Source organism: Geosmithia morbida (genome assembly GCF_012550715.1).
Source record: "Geosmithia morbida isolate 1262 chromosome Unknown scaffold_16, whole genome shotgun sequence".
In the NCBI taxonomy this organism is placed as follows: domain Eukaryota; kingdom Fungi; phylum Ascomycota; class Sordariomycetes; order Hypocreales; family Bionectriaceae; genus Geosmithia; species Geosmithia morbida.
Window position 1 is genome coordinate 145141 of NW_023336203.1, and position 20026 is coordinate 165166.

The 20026-nt window shown below is 53.8% G+C and overlaps 7 protein-coding genes across 7 annotated transcripts; 4 read left to right on the forward strand and 3 right to left on the reverse strand.

Annotated features, from left to right (window-relative positions):
* Positions 1–1559: 1559 nt before the first annotated feature.
* GMORB2_3091 (E3 SUMO-protein ligase PIAS1) lies at positions 1560–3788 on the reverse strand (the record flags this gene model as incomplete). The annotated part of the gene is made up of 5 exons (XM_035465067.1): positions 1560–2076; positions 2135–2502; positions 2616–2923; positions 3003–3320; positions 3593–3788. 5 exons carry the CDS (start codon positions 3786–3788, stop codon positions 1560–1562), a joined length of 1707 nt encoding a protein of 568 aa, XP_035318942.1.
* Positions 3789–4536: 748 nt separating this feature from the next.
* On the forward strand, positions 4537–5047 carry GMORB2_3092 (Protein of unknown function (DUF2423); the record flags this gene model as incomplete). The annotated part of the gene is made up of 3 exons (XM_035465068.1): positions 4537–4708; positions 4780–4833; positions 4896–5047. 3 exons carry the CDS (start codon positions 4537–4539, stop codon positions 5045–5047), a joined length of 378 nt encoding a protein of 125 aa, XP_035318943.1.
* Positions 5048–5592: 545 nt separating this feature from the next.
* GMORB2_3093 (ethanolamine phosphate transferase 2 subunit G) lies at positions 5593–8566 on the forward strand (the record flags this gene model as incomplete). The annotated part of the gene is made up of 6 exons (XM_035465069.1): positions 5593–5798; positions 5996–6287; positions 6353–6480; positions 6533–7420; positions 7484–7941; positions 8004–8566. The coding sequence occupies 6 exons, from the start codon at positions 5593–5595 to the stop codon at positions 8564–8566; spliced, it is 2535 nt and encodes an 844-aa protein (XP_035318944.1).
* A 190-nt stretch (positions 8567–8756) lies between these two features.
* On the reverse strand, positions 8757–11955 carry GMORB2_3094 (condensin complex subunit 3; the record flags this gene model as incomplete). Its single annotated transcript, XM_035465070.1, has 2 exons — positions 8757–9187; positions 9246–11955. 2 exons carry the CDS (start codon positions 11953–11955, stop codon positions 8757–8759), a joined length of 3141 nt encoding a protein of 1046 aa, XP_035318945.1.
* Positions 11956–12363: 408 nt separating this feature from the next.
* On the forward strand, positions 12364–14700 carry GMORB2_3095 (nucleolar protein 4; the record flags this gene model as incomplete). The annotated part of the gene is made up of 1 exon (XM_035465071.1): positions 12364–14700. One exon carries the CDS (start codon positions 12364–12366, stop codon positions 14698–14700), a length of 2337 nt encoding a protein of 778 aa, XP_035318946.1.
* A 221-nt stretch (positions 14701–14921) lies between these two features.
* Positions 14922–15860, reverse strand: GMORB2_3096 (uncharacterized protein; the record flags this gene model as incomplete). Its single annotated transcript, XM_035465072.1, has 1 exon — positions 14922–15860. The coding sequence occupies one exon, from the start codon at positions 15858–15860 to the stop codon at positions 14922–14924; it is 939 nt and encodes a 312-aa protein (XP_035318947.1).
* A 703-nt stretch (positions 15861–16563) lies between these two features.
* On the forward strand, positions 16564–18837 carry GMORB2_3097 (Pfam:DUF803; the record flags this gene model as incomplete). Its single annotated transcript, XM_035465073.1, has 2 exons — positions 16564–16608; positions 16846–18837. 2 exons carry the CDS (start codon positions 16564–16566, stop codon positions 18835–18837), a joined length of 2037 nt encoding a protein of 678 aa, XP_035318948.1.
* Positions 18838–20026: the final 1189 nt, after the last annotated feature.

The window sequence follows — 20026 nt, forward strand, 5'->3', positions numbered from 1 at the left end:
TCTGCTATCCGGAGTAGTACAGCCCTCTTAGCGGTTTGGCCAAACTAGCCGAGTCGAGCCAAGATTCAAGTCACGCCAGACTAATCAATGGTCAGGCCAATCCAGCCAAAGGTCAGGCCAATACAACCGGAAGATCGGGCTACTATGAGTTGCTACCTTTTGGCGTCGGACCAATTCGATGATGCAGAACAGGTTGTAGAGATATGTTCTTTTTTTTTCCACCTTCTTTTTCTTTCTCTTCTATCTTTCATATCTACTTCTTTCGGACAATGTACGAGGTCCGCTACGTTGATGTAATGTGGAGAGGTGTATTGATGAGAGCAGTAGGAATAGTAAATGCTTGTTCATATTTCCACTTGCTAGTAGTAGTAAATAGTGCTTTTCTCTTCTAAGCAACAACTAGTTGCTAGCCACAATAAGTGAGTATCTGACATGTCAAATCGAGATCAAAGACCAAACGAATCGTGTCGAGTCTCAGCATTTAGTCAGGTCGATAACCGGGTCATGAAAGAACCACCGGATCCGTTTGGCCTGCAAGGCATCAACTTTTACAGGTACTTTTCTTGGAGAATAACAGTCCCGGAAAAAGATACAAATCCAGCCAAACGAAAGAAGATGGAATGAAATATGAAAAATAAAAATAAAAGATTACAAGAAGAAGAAACCAATCCCCACCACGGCAACGCCGAATGTGGAGCTCAACAGCATCAAGTGGCTTCCTCCCCCTCCCCCCTTTATAGTCCGTGATATTTGGCTGAGCCGAGTTGGAGAGAAAAAGAAGGGAAACCTTCCCACATTCTCCACTTATTTGAGTGCCCGTACTTTATTACACTACACTTCCTCGTACTTTCCAGCACCAACTCGTACGTATTAGTACCAGTCTTGAATTGGTGACGAGAACTACTCGTACGTAGTGTATGTGACTGTGTAGTGACTTCATAGATGAGGTAGGTGGCAGCCGAGGAGTCATCTAAAGGGAACGGGGGAGGGGGCAACAGGGAATGTTGTAGACAAAAGAGAATGAGAGAGGGTAGGAAAGCAAAGAAGAAGAAAGAAGAAAAACAAAGAAGGACTTTAATGTTTGGACATGTATCTCAAAATCCAGGATTATGCCCAGTGTCGGGTATGATTGTTGAGAAATACAATTGACCTTTTTCTCCCCTCCCTTTCTTCCATCACACGTGTTTTGTTCTTCAAGGGACCGCACCTGTCAACTTGATGAATCTTGTTTTGGATTTTGGGGAGGAAATCCACCAATGCTAGCAGTAGTAGCATATTGTGAATTAATAGTATTCAGATTTTATTACCGTGAGAAAGGAAAAACATGAACCTGATAAAAAAAGAATCAGCTGTGTTCTTCATTTCCTTTTCCTCCAACGCCCCCTGGAAGCAGGAAAAGAAACAAGAGAAATCAAGGCGATGAAGAAGGGGAAATTTTTTTTTTTTACAAACAAATTATTATGAGGCTTGTCATTCACGAGACTTGTTATTCATGAGGTTTAATAGTACCATATACCACAATCCTCTCGAGCTCATCTATCATGAGCACCCCCTCTTCCTCAAAATGTAGCATCTGCTAGGAAATCCATGTTGCCAGAATACCCATTCGTCCCCCTATTCTGCCTCTTGGCAGGCCGTCGGTCGGGCTCGTCATCCTCGTCGGACGAGATTGTGAGGTCGATGACGGCCGGGGCAGGACGCTTTGCGCTCGTCGGGCCATACGGGCGTGATGACAGTCCGTCTGCGCCGCTGGTCCGATTGGGCGTGGTGAAGGACTGGGACGGCGTGGATGTAGATTTCGGTGTGCTGTCCACCCGCCGCGCGCTGCTGCTGTTGCTACCCACACCGCCTACAAAGCCGACTTCCGATATCTCGAGCTCGTCGTCGTCGTCGTCACCATAGTCATCGCCGGCACCATTGCCGGATGATGAGTTGTTGTTGTTGTTGTTGTTGTTTTTGCTGCTTCGACTTCGCGCGTGGTTGTCATCTTCGGGTTTGAGTGACCATCGTCCGTTGGGCTCAATGATCACAGATTCTACGTCCTTTCCCGTCTTTTGTAGTATATCCTTGACGTATCTGCTCCTTGCGTCAGCTATATGTCCGCCACGTTCCGCACATGGTTGTCGAAACTCACTCGTCCACGGCAAGCTGCTCGAAGGGAACAGACTTGCTGCAGATCGGGCATGTCCACTGTGGCCCTTGCTCCTGCAGCTGCAGGTATGATGTCGAGTCGAAGCACTGGATGTGGCTGCACTGCGTGCCTCGGCAAGGCACGTCGAGCCGCATATACGTGAGCGGGCACCTGAGTGAGAGCACCTGCGAGACTGCCACGACGTCTGGGTCCATGGCCTTCTTGTTGACTATTTCCCGCACCCCCCCTGTTAGAGAATATATAGTAGCAGCAAGGAAGAGACCGCAAAACTTACTCTCCGAAATGACAGACTCCTTCGGTATCCTCTGTCGCGTGGAAATGACCGCCACAAGGTCTGGGACAGACTTGACCTTACATACGTAGAGCACCAGGTAGAATTTCTGTTCATCCCCGGCAGTGTCAGCTCCAACCCATGAAGGAGATAATGCAAAAACCATCGCCCTCTTCTTCCTAGGAAACTCACCTTAGCCGTCAACGCGTAGGTAAACTCGATGTTATTGGTATAGCTAGATCTTAGACGCAAGGCACTCGTGATATCCACAGGCCTAGTAGACCCGGGCTTATTCTTGAGTCCGCGCAGGTTGGCCTTGAATTCGCCCCCGTTGATCTTGATCTCCGACTGGTGCGGAAAAGCAACGTGCTGCACGCCCGTTGCCTCGCCGGCACAGAAGAGCATGACACGGTACGAGCAATCATCCACGCATTTCTGAAGAGCGGGACTGTCGCTCAGTCTGACGGTCATGTGGATGCTGTTGCGGTGTTGAGTCATTACTGAAACTCCCCCGAATGTCAGTCAGAATAAGGAATCCATGGGCAGCGCACACTCTCAACTAGCCCGGCTCATACTTACTGGGACAAGTGTAGATGCTTGTTACGGTCATCTCCACGGAGTAAAACGGACTCGAATGGAATATGAGCCCACCCGTTGAGGAATCCGGCGCACTGCCACGGGCAGGACCACCGCCCATCGTACCTTGAGCGGCGTGGCCGTTGGTGCCGACGCTGCTGCCACCGGGGACCTTCATTCCTGGCGTTGCTGGCACTTGTGATGCGCCAAAGCCGTTCGCGGGACCTTGCGGGCTTTGTCGTTTAGGGATAGCATTCAATATGCTATGCCGGACCTGCTGGTATCGCGAGACTTCGTTGTTGTTGTACGTCTCCTGGACGACTATGAACGTGTGATGTTAAAGATTGGGTCAATGTCAGGAACAACACCAAGTACCAGTGGGCAGTGATATGGCTTCTTTTTTTCTTTTCTTTTTTTTTTTTTTTTTTTTTTTTTTTTTTTTTTTTTTTTTTTTTGTTTTTTTTTTTTGTGTGTGGGGTTGGGGGGGGGGGGGGGGGGGGGGGGGCGGCAACGTGATGTGGAAAGAGGTGGTGCGAGCAAACAGTGATCTTCATCAAGGTGAATGCCAGGTGAAGATACGGGAGATGGCTTACGGTCTGTGATGCGACGCTGAAGATCAGCCTTGACGCCAGTGCTCTTAAGTCCGTTAACCTGACATATGGATGATAGCTGTCGATTGTACAGCTGGGTACCACGGACACGCCGGATGAGATCCTCCATCTCGCGGAGGTCGATGCCCGACGTGACAGGCTGCGGCGCTGAGGCCGGGGTGGGAAACGCCATGGCCATGGTTTCTTTCCTTTGCAGCTGGTCGCCGTGGAGCAACTGGAGCGCTGTGCGTACGGAGAAAAGGTCACGCACAGGTTGACGGTGCAATAAATGCAGTCAACCGGCTGTGCGCCGAACCAATTCGGGGAAAATGTGTGCTGAGGACGACTCCCTCCTTCACCAGAGAGTTCTTGGATGCGACGAACGAGAGGGTGGCTCGCGTGCGCTACCTGGACAAACGTCCTGGTTCAACGGCCAGTTGAGCCCTTTGCGAATCCTCGTCAGAAATTCCAGCTCGATAACCACTATGACGGGTCGAAGCGCGTTTTTCTTACGCGCAAGGGCGGTTCGTCTATCGAAAGTGTCGAAGTTGTGGGAGTCAGGTTGGATCCGTGCAAAGGTGAGGCGTCCCGGTGGACTGGAGCACGGCCGGTGTGTTCAACGAGGGACAAGACCGAGAAGGAAGATTCGGATCAAGAATTCGAGCAGGATGAAACGGGCAGCTCTCAGTCGGTACTAGAGAGTGCCAGGCGCGTGAATAGGCGACGCATCCTGGCGCTTTGGTATGACGCAGAATTGGAGGCTTCAGGCCGTCGGTGGTGGTTGCAGGTTCTTGGCTGCGCCACAGACACCACTTTTGCGACTTGTCTTCAGCCACACAGCACCAAAAGGAATGAGACCCCCACCACCAGCATCAAGATTTCTGATTTTTGTATTTCTTCACATCACTTCCCTCAAGTTATCTACACGCACACCCATTTCTCCAAAAATGGCCAGGAGTTCGAGATCTAGCGCCGTTAAGGCCAACAACCAGCGCCTTGCTGCCGGTGTTTTCGGTCCCATCGAGGCCGCGCGAGCTGAGCGACTGTCTGCGCGCCTGCTCGAGGTGGCCAGGCAGCCCAAGCCTCAATCCTCGGATACCAACATGGGCGAGACCAACGGTAAAGCCCCCATCATTAACACGCCTGCTACGGCAGCGATTGTGAGAGTATTCGAACTGACCCAAGTACAGATGCCGACAAGGCAAAGGATAGCCAGGACAAGTCCAAGACTGGCGACGACGCCGGTACGCACAATCCTTTCCAGCACCATATCTCACAAAAAAAAAAAACTAACTTTCTTTGCCAGTCATGGACCTGGACTCGTCATATAAGCCTGCCAAATCCTCTGTGGGAAGGAAGCGCATCGAGAAGAGGCGGAAGAAGACGGCCGGTATCGTCTTTCCCAAGTATGGAGACATGATCGCCAAAAAGAAGAAGGCGGCGACCAAAACCAAATAAGAGAAGCCAGGATTGAAATAGGAAAGCAGAGCAAACAACATATCTCGCATATATTTATATCTATGGCCTGGGACTAGATCCCAAGTATTTCATGCCGTCATGATACCCTGGAATTATATCTTCTTTTTTTTTTCTTCCATCCCACCGGCTTCTTTTTTTCGCCCGGTCTTTTTTTCTTTTGCTCGCGCTGCTTATCTTATCAGCCACCAGCCTCGCGTGTGGTGTGGCGCTCTTACCTTGTTGAACTTGCTGCTCGGTCGTACTTTCCTTATGCCCAGGCGCCAACAATAGTAGATCGCGTAGTCGAAACGTGTAGCATTTAGCCTTGACATATTCTCACCTCTTCACCTCCAATCCCTCGGGAGAAATCCCTTTTTTTTACACTTCGTGGGCTCCATCCTACTTGTTTCCCCGATGTAGTGAAGAACAGTTTGTAAAACAAGACTGTTTTTTTTTCTTTCCTTCTCTATATATTCGCCTGACCGTCCATTCTTTACACTCAGATCGACGGCGCGCATGAGTACGTCGTTGAAGAGTAAATAATCATGGGCTACAAGCCAACAACAAGCACCACGCTCATCATTTTGGCCAATATTCTCATCCCCATCTCTCTATTGGTCTTTGCCACTGGGTTCTTCCCCTACAAGCCATACCTCCCCGGTCTCGCGGAATATGAAGCCCTTGAGTTGGGCCCGCCCCCTGCCGGCCCCTTTGACAAGCTTATTTTTATGGTTGTCGACGCCTTGAGGAGGTGAGCATGCAACCACAGTGCATACAGGGCTATCGAGGAATCTATAAAAACTGACTTGGGATCATGCTCAAAGTGACTTTGTTTTTTCCAAGGATTCCGGTTTCCAGTTTACGCAAAGGTGGGTTTATATCTACACACACACACACGTGTGTACACAACAGGCAAAGAACCTCCTTATATTGACAGACTTTTGTCAGTTTGATACGTGATGGTGGCGCAGTCCCTTTTACGGCGAATGCCAGGTCTCCTACCGTGACCATGCCTAGGATCAAATCCATCACTACTGGCTCCATCCCGTCATTTGTTGACCTCATCCTCAATATTGATGAAGGCGACACTTCTTCCAGCCTTGCTGTCCAAGACACTTGGTTAGCTCAGCTCAAGGCCAAGAACATGGGAAAGCTGCTCATGTACGGAGACGATACTTGGCTAAAGCTTTTCCCTGATACTTTTGACCGTGAGGAGGGAACAACGAGCTTCTTCGTCTCTGTAAGTAATTCCTTTCCGCATACTTATCCTCTACGAAGCCCTTGCTTATATATCTGAGGGTATAGGACTTCACAGAGGTCGACAACAATGTTACCCGAAACATTGCACCCGAACTGGAAAGGAGTGACTGGGGACTCATGGTCCTCCACTATCTCGGCCTCGACCACATTGGACACAAATCCGGCCCGAGGAGGTAAAGTCTTCGTCTCGTCTTAGACCATGTCTGGAGACTAACAATTAAGCAGTGTCAACATGGTCCCCAAGCAACAGGAAATGGACAATATCGTCAAAAGCATATATGAGAGTATAGAGAAAAACCATCACCTTCAGTCTACTCTGTTCGTCATCTGTGGCGACCACGGGATGAACGACGCTGGAAACCACGGTGCCTCATCGCCGGGAGAGACATCGCCAGCCCTCCTCTTCATATCGCCGAAGATGAAGGCTCTGGGCCTTGAGTTCCAGGCCCCTATTGAACCCGGTGATGAATTTGACTACTACTCTCAGGTCGAACAGTCAGACCTTGCACCGACTATTGCCGCCCTCCTGGGGTTTCCCGTGCCCAAGAACAACCTGGGCGCCTTCATCCCCGAGTTCCTCCCTTTCTGGGACGCCACACATGACAGGGTCCAGATACTCTTCCGTAATGCCAGGCAGATCCTTCAGATTGTCACGGCCGCCTTTGGCTCTGACATGTTTACCACTGGAGCATCTACCACAGACCCTTGCGCTGCGGGGGGCACAGATGTTGATGAGCTGGCTTGCGAGTGGCGCAAAATCAACCAGCAGGTATCTTCAGTTGCCAAAGCTAAGAATCTGGACAAGGACTGGCAGGCATCCATGTCTTCTTGGCTCCGCAACGCTCAGAATTTGATGAGCAGCATGGCCTCCAATTATGATGTTTCTAAACTCTTCCTCGGTCAGGGCTTGGCGATTGTGGCTCTTGTCTTTAGTGTCGCTGGAGCGCTTTCTCAGGGTCAGCGGTCTCGTCATTCGCTGATTTCCCTGTTTGCCATCGCCGTCCCCTATGGTCTCATGATGTTTGCCAGCAGTTATGTCGAGGAGGAGCAGCATTTCTGGTACTGGTCAACGACGCTCTGGCTGGCTTACCTCGGGTCCAAGGTCGTGTACAAGTAAGCTGTCCCTCGGGTGTTATTTCTAGGGTCTTTCAACTTGGCTAATATGCGTGAGAGTAGAACAAAGCGCCTTTCGTCCTTTATCTGGCCGATTTGGGCTCTCGCAGCTCTACGAATCACGCGGGGATGGAACCAGACGGGCCAGAAGTTCGCTGGCGAATCCGACATTGTCAAGAGATTCCTGCTCCCACAGCCAGAGCACCTGTGGCTTCTCATCGGGGCAACCTATTGCCTTGTCTTCTCCCAGACTATGCGTGCATTTGACGGCATCCCCCGTGTCTTGGCTGCCGGACTTACCTCCATCCTGGTGACGTCGGCATTTGCCTTTAAACTCGCCTTCACTGCCGAGGACGTCCCCGAGCTAGTCGCCGATGGCTATCAAAAAATGCTTCTTGATCTGCTCCAGGGGCCGTCTCTCCTTTTCAAAGCGCGCCTTGTTTTTGCTCTTCTCGCTATCTGCGCTGCATATGGCGCCTATCACAGCCTGACTGGTGGTCCTCGAGCCGCTCGAATATCTGGTACGTTCTCGACGTCTTTCATCAATACATGTCCCTTGTGGGTTGTTAACTTCCTCCCGAAGCTCACCTCCTGCACCACCTCTACACCGTCCTCGCCATGACGCAGTCGCGTGCCGCCAACATCCCCCTCCTCCTCCTGTCGAACATGCTTCTCCGCCTCTTGGAGATGGCCACACCGTCTGTGACAGAGATCACAATCACTTCTGTCCTCTTGCAGTTTACCACCTTCTTCGCCTACGGCGGCTCCAACGCCATTTCATCCGTCGACCTGTCGAGCGCGTACAACGGCGTGGGCAGCTTCAGCGTTTTCACCGTCGGCATCTTGACCCTTATCAGCAACTGGGCTGCTCCCATCTTCTGGACCTCGGGCGCCAACCTGCTCCTGTTGCATCGCTACCGCCTGGGTAACCAACGCGTGTTTGCCCGCCACCTCGTCCTGCTCACCACTTTCACCGCCACGACCACCGCCTTCGTCATGGCTGCCTGTACGGTCCTCAGGACCCATCTATTCATTTGGACCGTCTTCTCGCCCAAGTACCTCTACTCTATGGCTTGGAGTATCGGTCAGCACCTGCTGCTTAATGTAGGTTTTGGTGGCCTTCTATACTGGCTTGGGGCACGGTAATGCATGCTCAAATTCTCAACATACCAGTACCATCAAATTAGAGGTAAAAGAAAACAATATACAATACACAAATATACATATATATCATGCAATACTAGGGCTAAGAATAACTGCTCCTATTAATAACAGGGCACCCAAGAAAGAAAAACTGCCATTATCATCATCAATTTACCCATTTCCTCATTTGCCCTTACATCTCCGTCATGTCTTCATCCGACAAATCCTGATCCACCATGGAATTTTTGCCGCTGCTACCAGGCAGCATTGTCGTCTGCTCCTCTTCCTCCTCCTCCTCCTCTTCCACCTCTGTGATGTCGGGCTCGGTAATCCCGCTGACCACGGACCTCTCCTCCGTAGGCTGCCGGTCCGTGGCGACAGAACCGCTCCGGGAGCTACCGGCACGCAGACTAGATGGCTGCTGCTGCTCATCGAGTCCATTGACAATCTTTCCCAGGTTGACGTGCACCTTGTACAGGGCGTTGCGGCTCGTCGTGTCCGTCACGATGCTGTCGTCCACGGCGCAGCTCACCTCCATGTAGGCCTCGCGGAGTCTATCCTCTGATGAGCCAGGGGAGATGTATAGCTTTCCCAGGAGCGAGGCGACGAGTTTCTTCTCTTCCTCTGTTGGCGTGACGTGTGTTAGTCAGATGATGACAGATAGGAGGGGGTGGAAACGTACTACTTATATTACTACGGATTCGATCGATTATGTCCATGGCAAACTCGAGGTGGACGTCACCATTGACATTCCTCTTTTCCGCGTCAAGGATGAGGCTGGGGCTGTAGCACTTCCTCGGGTCGGTCCAGTCGACGAGGCAGGCGCCGATAGTAGGGAGGGCGACCATGTCCTCGCTAGCGTAGACGTCGTCGTCATCGTCGTCGAGCCCTTCACGCACGTTGAGAAGGGAGTGCAGAGCATCGAGGGCGACGGAGCGCATGAGGTCCTGGTTCTCCGGGCGCGAGTAGCAGAATACGGGGAGGAAGTAGTTGAGGGCCTGGCGGACCGTCTGGTTGTGAGCCGAGGCCGGGTCAAAGTAGGCCACCACCAGGGATCGAAGGAGGTCGTGGCACGCATCCGTGTCGCTGACGACGCGACCCAGCAGGAGTTTGGTCGCCGCCACCGTCGCCGTCGCCTGCACCTCTGCCGACTTAGCACTACCCTTGACAGCCTTAAGGTACACCTTTAGCAGTCCTGGAGTCGACGATAGCAACTGTGCGCCGTGCACGTTGAGTATGTCCGTCAGGATGTGCAGAGCCGTCATTTGCAGCGCCGGGTGGCCCTTGCTGAAGAAGTGGATGAACAAGCCTAGGTTCTCCTCAGCCAGCGAACGGTCCAGCAGCGCGCACAGGCCCAAGCACACCAGGCCCTTCTCACGGACAGGCGCCTCGTGGCTGCGCACCGCCGGAACAACCAGATTGTTAAGCATCGACACCAGATCTTGGTTGTCCTTCAGGCTTCCCGCCACGTGCGTCAGCATGCATTGCACAATATGCAGGCACTTCATGTTGACCATAATCTCTTTCACAGCCTTGTCGCGCGCCTCTTCCTCGCTCAGCTCTTCCTTGATGTCGCGTTTATTGTCACGCGATTGGCCGCTGCCCATGCTAAGCTCCGACCGTGCCGAGTGGAAACTCTCGCCGTCGTCGTCAGCCTGCGGCTCATCCATGATGGTATCGTGCACGTCCGTCACCGACTCCAGCACGATGCTGCAGAACTCGCGCTCCCCGGCGGAGTCAGGTGCGCAGATGTACTTGAGCACCTCGACCGTCAGCTTCGTCACCTCATCCGGCAATTCCGGTACCGATAGCGACGACCGCATAAGTGTGAACATTTTGCGGCGCCCGACCTCGTCCGAGTAGTCGAGCGTCATGGCAATGTGGAGTATCTGCTCGACGATGAACTCCTGCTCCACTGTATCTTCCTCTTCGCCTTCTCCGTCCGCCTCCTGCTGCATTACCCGCTTGATGGCCTCAATCATGACTTGCATGTAGCGCTCCAGATAAAAAGCAAGCTTAGTCACCTCAGGCATCTTCTCCTCAATCAATCGCTCATACTTGCCGTTACCCTCGTTGCGGCAGAACTCGTTGTAGCTGCGGGCAAGGAAGGCCGACTCGGCTGAAAGAGTCTCCCAGAAGTGGTCGTCCAGCTCGATAGCCTCTCGGTAATCGTGGCGACCTTCCCAGAATCCCCTCATTGCCTCCAGAGCAACACCGTTCTCCACCCCGGAGTTAATCACGTCTATGCGTTCCAGGAGTTCCAAGAGACCGTCAAATGAGGGACCCTGGGGCTCTGCAGGGACCTCGCCCTCGACGGCCGGTGGCACGCCAGCGCAGTCTTCAATCCACCTCTCGCGGAACAGCCGTCCAGCAGCCTTGCGGACATTCTCGTCGCGGTCACGCAGGCCCCATCGGAGGAGCTTCTCGCGCATACCTAAAGAAAGGTGGCGGAAGTCGCCAAGGGCCGGGAGCAGCCTCGAGTACACGGCCCTTCTGGTGGCTGCGTCTTGGTCTCTTGCGCGCTCCAGGAGACAGGGAAGTGTGTTGGATAGGATTGGAAGGTTGACAAGAAGTGACTTGCGGACATCGGCGCTCGGGTCATTTTGAAGAACCTCGAGGAGCTTCTGGAGCAAGCCGACATCCTCATCGGCGTCGCTGTCGTCCGAGTCGCTACAGCCCTCCGCCTGGTTGCCGGCAAGACGGCCCAGACCCAAGACCGCCTGAGCACGGACCATGGCCTCCTTGTCGCGAATGCGCTTAAGGAGGCCGTGGCGGAGCTTCCGGAAGAGATCGTCGTCGATAGCCTCTAGCGAGTTGACGGTGTGCGATATCAGCTGCGTGGATCGGAAACGAACAAACTTGTCCTTGGCCGTCATCAAGGGCAGAATGGTCTCGAGGAGCTGCGACGTCAGGCGAGTACTCGGAGTCTCGGGAAGGACACTATCATCTAGCCCCTCATCCCCGAGGAGCTCGTTGTCCTTGTCATTGGCAAGTCGCAGAAAGAAACCAATAAACCGGATACATCTCTCGCCGGCACTCTCCGACTTTCTGACGGGCATGACACGCAGAACGCAGCGAATAAACTCATGATTGAAGGCATCCTCGTCAAACTCATCGGCTGCGCTTGCCTGTGTACCGATGGGTTCGTAGCAGCATGTCTCGTGGATCTTGCGGAGCGTCACCGCCAGCTTTCGATGCGTGGCCGTGGTCTTTTGGGCGTCGCGGAATATTCCGCATATGCGCGTCCGGAGAGCGCTATCGGGTGTGTCAATAATGCTCTCCTGCACCGACGTCTCGTCATGTGAGGCGGCTGATGCCCGCACATTCGATCGCTTAGATATGGGAATGGTTGCGGAGGACCGCGAGGACCGCGCAGGTGCTCGTGCAGGCATTTGATTCCTCGAAGTGAGACACAGATGACGTCTCGTATATATCAGCGTCCCGACAGTTGTGTGTGTGTATGTACCCCAGTTGAATCTGAGATGAATCAATATTCGGGGGGTGATTTTTCAAGCGAAGGCGTGGGGTAGTTTGCTGCTTTGTTTGATTGCGACGCGGAGCGTGTTGCCTATGTTGATGACCCTATCTTTTATCAACAGTCTTCCATATATGGTTTAGCGCCATTTAACACGTCCGCTCCTGCCTTCTCTCCCCCGCAATCACGTGTTGATAAGAAAATTCTTATCAAGTCAGAATTCCCAGTTTTTTTTTTTTTTTCTGTCTTGGGCGGAAGAAGGGTTCATGAACTGCTTCATATTAACTATAACCTCAACCAACCTACATCACAAACAAATCTATCTATGGCTGTCGAAGAAAAACCAGCCGGCTTGAAAAGGCCCCTTTCTGAGGTCGAAGATGCCGCGGAATCCCTTGCACTGGACGAGAGGATTGCCAAGGAAGTCACCGAGAACACTGGCAAGCCTTCTTCCCGGCCTGCATCCAAGAAGCCCAGAGTCGAGGAGCGTCGCTCCATCTTTGTGCGCTCATTGCCGCCTGTCGCTACCAACGAGACCCTCACCGACTTCTTTTCGCAATATTTCCCTGTCAAGCACGCCACTGTCATCACCGACCACAAGACCAAGGAGTCGCGTGGCTATGGCTTCGTCACGTTTGCCGACGTCGAAGACGCCCAGCAGGCAAAGGCTTCGCTGGACAAGAAACTGTGGGACGGCCGGAGCCTCCGCATTGACATTGCCGAACCGAGACATCGAAAGGGTAACCCAGAGGATAAGCCCGCGGCCCCGCCTGGCAAGCCTACAAATGACGATAATCGCAAGCCGCCCAAACTGATTGTGCGCAACCTGCCGTGGAGCGTCAAAACGGAGGAGCAGCTGTCTCATCTGTTCCGCTCCTTTGGGTTGGTCAAGTATGCGGACCTTCCCAAGGCTAAGGGCAAGCTAAGAGGTTTCGGATTCGTCACTATACGTGGCCAGAAAAATGCCGAGAAGGCCCTCGAGACCATGAACGGCAAGGAGCTTGACGGACGTATTCTCGCCGTTGACTGGGCTGTCAACAAAGAATCCTGGGAGGCTCAGCAAAAGGAGCCGGAGAAGCTGGAGAAGACAGACAAGAAGAGCAAGGCTGAGGACGACGACGACCAGACGTCCGACGATGCGACGTCCGACGAGGAAGACGATGAAGTTGACGGCGCCGATGGCAAATCAAAATCCGCGTCCAAGCCCAAGGACAAGGAGCTGGATGACGACTTAAAAAACTTCTTCAAGAACCACATGACAAACATGGAAGACGAGTCTGACGAGAACGACGACGACGAAGAAGAAGATGATGATGATAAGGAGGAAGACGTCGAGGAGGTTCCTGAAGCCGCCAAAGAAAAGGTTCCCCTGAAGAAGCTGACGACGGACAACTCTTCGACACTGTTCATCCGCAACCTGCCATTCACTGCGACCGATGAGCAGGTCAAGGGCTTCTTCGACTACTTTGGTAAGGTGCGATATGCCAGGGTCGTCAAGGACAAGGCGACGGAAAAGCCTGCGGGTACGGGCTTCGTGTGCTTCTTCAACGAGGCGGATGCCAAGGCCTGCATCAAGGGAGCACCGCGCGCCCAAGCGCCTGCGGCGCCCAACTCGAAGCACTCGATCCTGCAGGACGAGAATGCCGACCCGGACGGCCACTACACGCTAGACGGACGCCTGTTGCAGGTAGCGCAGGCCGTAAACAAGGAGACGGCAACCAACCTGGCGGACAGCGCTATGGCCAAGCGTCGTGAGAAGGACAAGCGTCGCCTGTTTCTTCTGTCAGAAGGTGCCATCACACCCAGGTCGCCGCTGTTCAAGCTCCTAGGGCAGTCGGAACTGCAGATGCGCCAGGCCAGCGCCGCGCAGCGCAAGAAGCTGGTGGAGAAGAACCCTAGTCTGCACTTGAGTCTGACGCGTCTGGCGCTACGCAACATCCCGCGCAACATCGGATCCAAGGAGCTCAAGGATCTCGCGCGCAAGGCCATTGTGGGTTTCGCCACGGACGTTAGGGAGGGCCGCCGCGTGCCGCTATCCAAGGAGGAGAATGCGCGCGACACCAAGGAAGCCAAGGACAAGGAACGCGAGCGCAGGCTCAAGGGCAAGGGCATCGTACGCCAGGCCAAGATTGTCTTTGAGACCAATGACGGCTCCAAGGTGGACGAGAAGAGCGGCGCAGGCAAGAGCCGAGGCTACGGCTTCATCGAGTACACGTCGCACCACTGGGCCCTCATGGGCCTGCGCTACCTCAACGGCCACCAGCTCGAGGGCGACAACGGCAGAAAGCAGCGCCTCATTGTCGAGTTCGCCATCGAGAACGCCCAGGTTGTCCAGAGGAGGCGCGAGGTGGAAGGCTTCGGAGCCCGCTCCGCCGAGAGGAAGGCCGCCAAGGACCAGAAGGCCGTTGAGGAGACCAAGGGTGGCAAGCAGGACGACGACAACCAGCGGACGAGGAAGATCCTCAGGGACAACAAGGAGGCTCGTGGCAAGGGCGGTCGCAACGCAAAGAACAAGAGCAAGAAGGGCGGCAAGCCTGCCGAGGACAAGCCTGCCCCCGCTGCTCCAGTCGCTGCGCCGGCCGACGGGAAGTCTGAGATGCAGCATAAGCTCATTGCCAGGAAGCGCTTGATGCGCAAGAAAAAGGCGAATGCGAGGGGCTAAGCTGCCGCTGCTACTGTAATACCCTTTATGAGCTCAGTCATACTTGTTGGACAAATGGTGGAAGATAAGTAGTATAAAAATTATGTTTTTGTCATGGGGAGTTTAAGAGAATAAAAGGAGATCGCTGTCATAATACCAAGCGGTGTTACACATTGAGTGGAGAGTCAACATGATAAACTACTACTACTAGTACTTGTAGGTATGTGGTGCATCACATGTATTCATTTCCAGAACCATCCCGATTTGCCATCCTTGTTCCTGGCCTCGTCAGCTCCATCGTGGTCTTCCCCGCCGTAATCAATGACTTGCTCGTTTGTATTGTCGTCCCGGATATCCTTGTGGTTGGCAGGAGCAGGGTACGTTTGGTAGATGGTGGCGCTGCCGACTTCGTTCCCATTGCTATCAATCTCCTTTTGTACGATTGTCTTGTGAACGTATCCGAACTTGTCGACGTACTCGTCCTGGCTCTCCTCAACCTTATTCTCTGACGCTGCCGCCGGCTGGTTCTGACCAGTCTTCCGCTCGGCTTGGTGCGTGACCTCCGTCATGTGCTTGACCAAGGTATCCCACGAGCGCCTTCCAGAGTCTGCGAGATTCTGCAGCGGTAGGAACAAGTCGTCTTCGTGGTCGGGTTGCTGCCGCGACTGGTTCTTGGCGTCGCGGTGAACGGAGAGCTCTGGGACATTTCGGAACATCTCGTCTCGAAGCTCCATCAGTCTGGCGAAGGGATCATCTTCACCCCTCCTCATGCGCTCCCACACCTCGGACGCCTGGCGATCAATTTCCTTCTGCAGGACTCCCAACGGCGGCAACACCTGGTCGCTCACCAGGCCAGATGCCTGTAGTCGGCGGGTCCAGTACATGTAGGGCTCTCCGAACTGGAACATCTGCCGCAGAAGCTTCCGTTGTTCGTACTTTTGTCGTATGTCGGGCATGGGACTCCCCGCCGTCACGGCCAACAGGTCTTCAAAGGCATCCTCGAAGGTGAAGATGGACTTGTCCATGTTGGCGGGCGCGTCTTTGGGCACGGGCTGCGGTAGGTGCCGGAGGCTTAGGGGCGAGTATTGAAAGCTAGCGATATGTGCGAGGTCGAAGAGCCTGATAGCCTCCTTCCTATCCGACTCGCCGGATGGGGTGGTATTAGTGACGGGGCCCAACATGGTGGACAATGTGGATGCGATGGTTGAATCGATGCAATGTCTGAACCGTACAAATGGGGCAAGTATTCTGCTGTCGTCGGTGTTGCTGTTGCCACTGGAGTTTCTGTGTGCCCCGGGGGTCATATCTCTGAAACAGGACGAGATGAAATAAAAAGTGTCGTGATCTTGTAAAGGGATCATGTGCATCTGGAAGCTTCGAGTCCTGAGGCATCTCCACTCTCGGCCGTTTCTTCCCCGATTGACATCACTGGCAGCAGGATCTCCCCACCATTTGATGAGATGTGGCGCAGCAGTAGTAGAAACCGCCAGACTGCTCCTACCAGGTGTTATTATTATTATTATTACGGAGTATTATTACATGTAATTTACATACAGTCTACCAATACGAAGTATACCAATGACCGTATTGTGTGGCGCCTATCACATGAACTGTGGCTTTACGACATGAACGCATGGATGTCTTTTGCCCAATATTCCGTCATAATATCCCACAGCAGAGACTGCATTGTATTTGACTGCTTCTTGTCTTCCCCCCCCCTCTCCTCAGTCGAAACCACACCCGTGTATCACTGGAGAACCCCCCCTGTTACCGACGACGATTAGGGGTACCTGTTCGTACCCGTGCTCACGGTGACTAACGACAAACCCCTCCGCCCCTGGGAAATTCGATACACTGCCGTTGGGCCGAGAGGCAGTTTCCCCAATGCTCGCTACGACCAACTTGAAGCGCGGCGACTCGTCAGACCTGGTCCAAAGCGACGACTTTTGGATCACGCTCGGCCGGCGCTCGTAATCAAGCTCCAACCGAGCGTCAATCATGGTGATGGCGGCAGCGACAGCAACAGCAGCTTTCGTGGCCACCCCGACTGCAACAAGAGCACCGGATAGTGGAGGCAGCGAGCCGCTCCAGAACTGGTCGTCACTCATCGGCATCGTCACGGCCATTGTCGGCAACGCACTCATCGCCCTCGCCCTCAACGTCCAGCGGTACGCACATACGAGACTTCACAAGCAACGCGCTTCGGTCCGCCGCAGGGTTCGGGCCGCCAACAAGCGAGCGCAGAGGGATGGCGGCAACCGGCAAGGGTCGTATGGGACCGTGAATGCCAAGGGCAACGGCGGAAGCAACAGATATGGGATGGCCGAACACGATAATAGCACCAACAGCAACGAGGATGACGATACCGCGGGCGAAACAGATGCCCTGTCGAGATCATTTGACTCGAGCGCATCGACACAAGCCGACGAGGCCGACGGCGACGAGGGGGAGGCCGTGATGTCCAAGACGTCGACGACGTACCTCCAGTCACCTTACTGGTGGCTGGGTCAGGTGCTGATCACGCTGGGAGAGATGGGCAACTTCCTGGCCTACGGTTTCGCGCCGGCTTCCATCGTGTCACCGCTGGGCGTCGTGGCCCTCGTGTCCAACTGTCTCATCGCGCCCCTCATGTTCCACGAGCGATTTCGACACCGCGACTTCTGGGGCGTCGTCGTGGCTGTCGGCGGCGTCGTCACCGTCGTCCTGAGCGCAAACACGCAGGAGAACAAGCTGAAGCCAGGCGACATCCGGGACGCCATCACATCTCTAGAGTTCGAGATATACCTCGGCGTCACCGTCTTCCTCATCGCCGCCCTCGCATGGGCAAGCCCGAGGTACGGCAAGAACAACATCCTCATCGACCTCGGGCTCGTCGGCCTCTTTGGCGGATACACGGTGCTGGCCACCAAGGGTGTTTCCTCGATGCTGTCGTCGACCCTGTGGAGGGCCTTTGCGACGCCCGTCACCTACGCCCTCCTCTTTATCCTGCTGGCCACGGCCATCATGCAGATCCGCTACGTCAACAAGGCTCTCCAGCACTTCGACTCGACCCAGGTCATCCCGATCCAGTTTGTCATGTTCACTCTGTGTGTCATCCTGGGCAGCGCCATCCTGTACCGCGACTTTGAGCACACGACGGCCAAGCAGGCCGGCAAGTTCGTCGGCGGCTGTCTCCTCACCTTCTTTGGTGTTTTTCTCATCACGAGTGGACGCGACCATGGCCACGATGACGAAGACGGAGAAGACGGCTTGTCGGAGACGGATGACGTCGAGGAGACTATCGGCCTCGCACGTCGGGACAGCGCACAGCATACTACGAATGGCGACCAGCGGAGCACACCCGGGTCTGCAGTCCAGTCCAGTCGCTCCTCCCGAGCTGCCGTCTCTAGGCCTCGGTCCCCCGAATACGAGAGCGACGCCATCTCGCCGTGGACATCAGGTCCCGGCGACGGCGCGGCCACGTTCAGCCCCGAAGCATCTGCACCTCTCCTAGGCAGCAACCCGTGGGGGCTTGGAGAGACGCATCTAGGCAATGGGGACAGGACACGCTCAGCCGATACCTTGATCCGCGGAGGGTCTATCCCTCCCCTCCCTCCTACGGGGCACACGCCAGCCGCCGCTACCACCACGAGAGAGGGCCTCCTAGCCCCATCTTCGGACCAGCAGCTTCTCGTACCCTCGACGCCGCCCTCGCGCCACCACAGCGTGAGCTCGGCAGCACACCGCCACTCGGGACCCTTCATCTCGCCCTCGCCCCTCGCGTCGACGGTCACGACGGTCATGAAGGACGCGTTCCTGATGGAAAACAGGCCACAGCTGCCCGTCCGATCGTCGATGCGCAACATCCGCTCCAGGATCCGCGCGAGTCTCTTCTTCGACGAGGATGAGGACGGCAACATATACGCGCCCCTTGCCTCTGAAGACAGCAACAACCTCGCCCACGACCAGCCGAGTGCGCTACCTCCGCCGCCGATGTTCAACCCAAGCGACGCGGGTACGAGTCGCACCCGTCTCGGACCTGGTTTTCAAGAGGGCAATGGTGGCAATACCGGGCGCACAAGATCTCGCAGTCTGAGCGATGCCCTGAGCGAGTTCTTCCACCCCCGGAAAAAGCATGGCAGGGACGGTGAATACGATCACGAAGAATCTGGGGCATAGAGATGAACGATGAACCCTTATACATAACCCCTCCCCTCTCCCCTCCCTCCCCCAAACCTCCACTAACACTACCATTTTTTTTTCTCTCTCTCACTCAAACCGAACCGAGTAAAGAGAGCCTTTGAAAATTTTAAATCAAAAAAAAAAGAGTTTAAAAGAATTGGGTTGGTTCTCTGTTCATCTGATATGTTTAGCAGCGGGCGTTTTCTTCCTTTCCATCACCTTCTTTTTTCATGACCCTCCTCTTCATTTTCTCATATAGTATTTTTCCTCTTTTTTTTTTCTTTTTTTCCTTTCTTTTTTCTTCTTGTTCCCACTTTCTTCTTATACTATTTAATAGTAGAATCGACACCTGCATATATCAATATAGTACATTCACGACGCCAACGAGTGCTCATCTCGTGAACATGACGTGGAAGACCAGAGAGACACAGCCTATGCCATCTCGCACGTGTCCACGAATGGACCATGTCAGTCTTTGGTGTCGTTGCAACATATCCGGGCTACCCGATGGAACCCTCGTCGGCATTCTTGGTATTGCATTGCGGCATTCACGAGGTGCAATGGATGGAGTGCGAAAGAGGAGAGGGACGTCATAAATCGCCGTAGGCAAGAATCAGACTCACTGTAGACTGGGAGAGGGAGCAGCACGGCAAACCCCACCATCGATGAGCGTCGAAACACACGAGACACAAGGCATCGCACCACCATTGAGAAAGGGGCGAACAGAAAAGAAGAGAGGACCAACGAAGAACGACAACTATCAATCACCCTTCTCTTCAACAAGCCGACGAGTTATTTTGGGAAAGGGAAAACGGCTCTGGCGTGTAAAAACAAACCACAGGGTAGGGACTAACCCTGAAATATCTAATCTCCCTCCCCCCCCCCTCCCCCGGGATCGGGGGAAACCCCAATTTGTTCTGACCATCCTAGAAAGCGAGAGCGAGGAGGAGAAAATTACTCTGTCAAAAGATGCCAATGCGTCCCCCGGTAAGGACAGGGGAAAAAAAAAAGAGATGTGTATATGTATGTACTCGTATCGTATCGTTACCATCATTACACCGCCTTATATTCGTATGCGGTAATAGTGCTACGTGTATATCCTACTAATATCCAAATACCTACTAATACGAGTGTGGCTGCGTACGGGGGAGTATGGATTTTTTGTTTTTTGTTTTGTTTTGCAGAT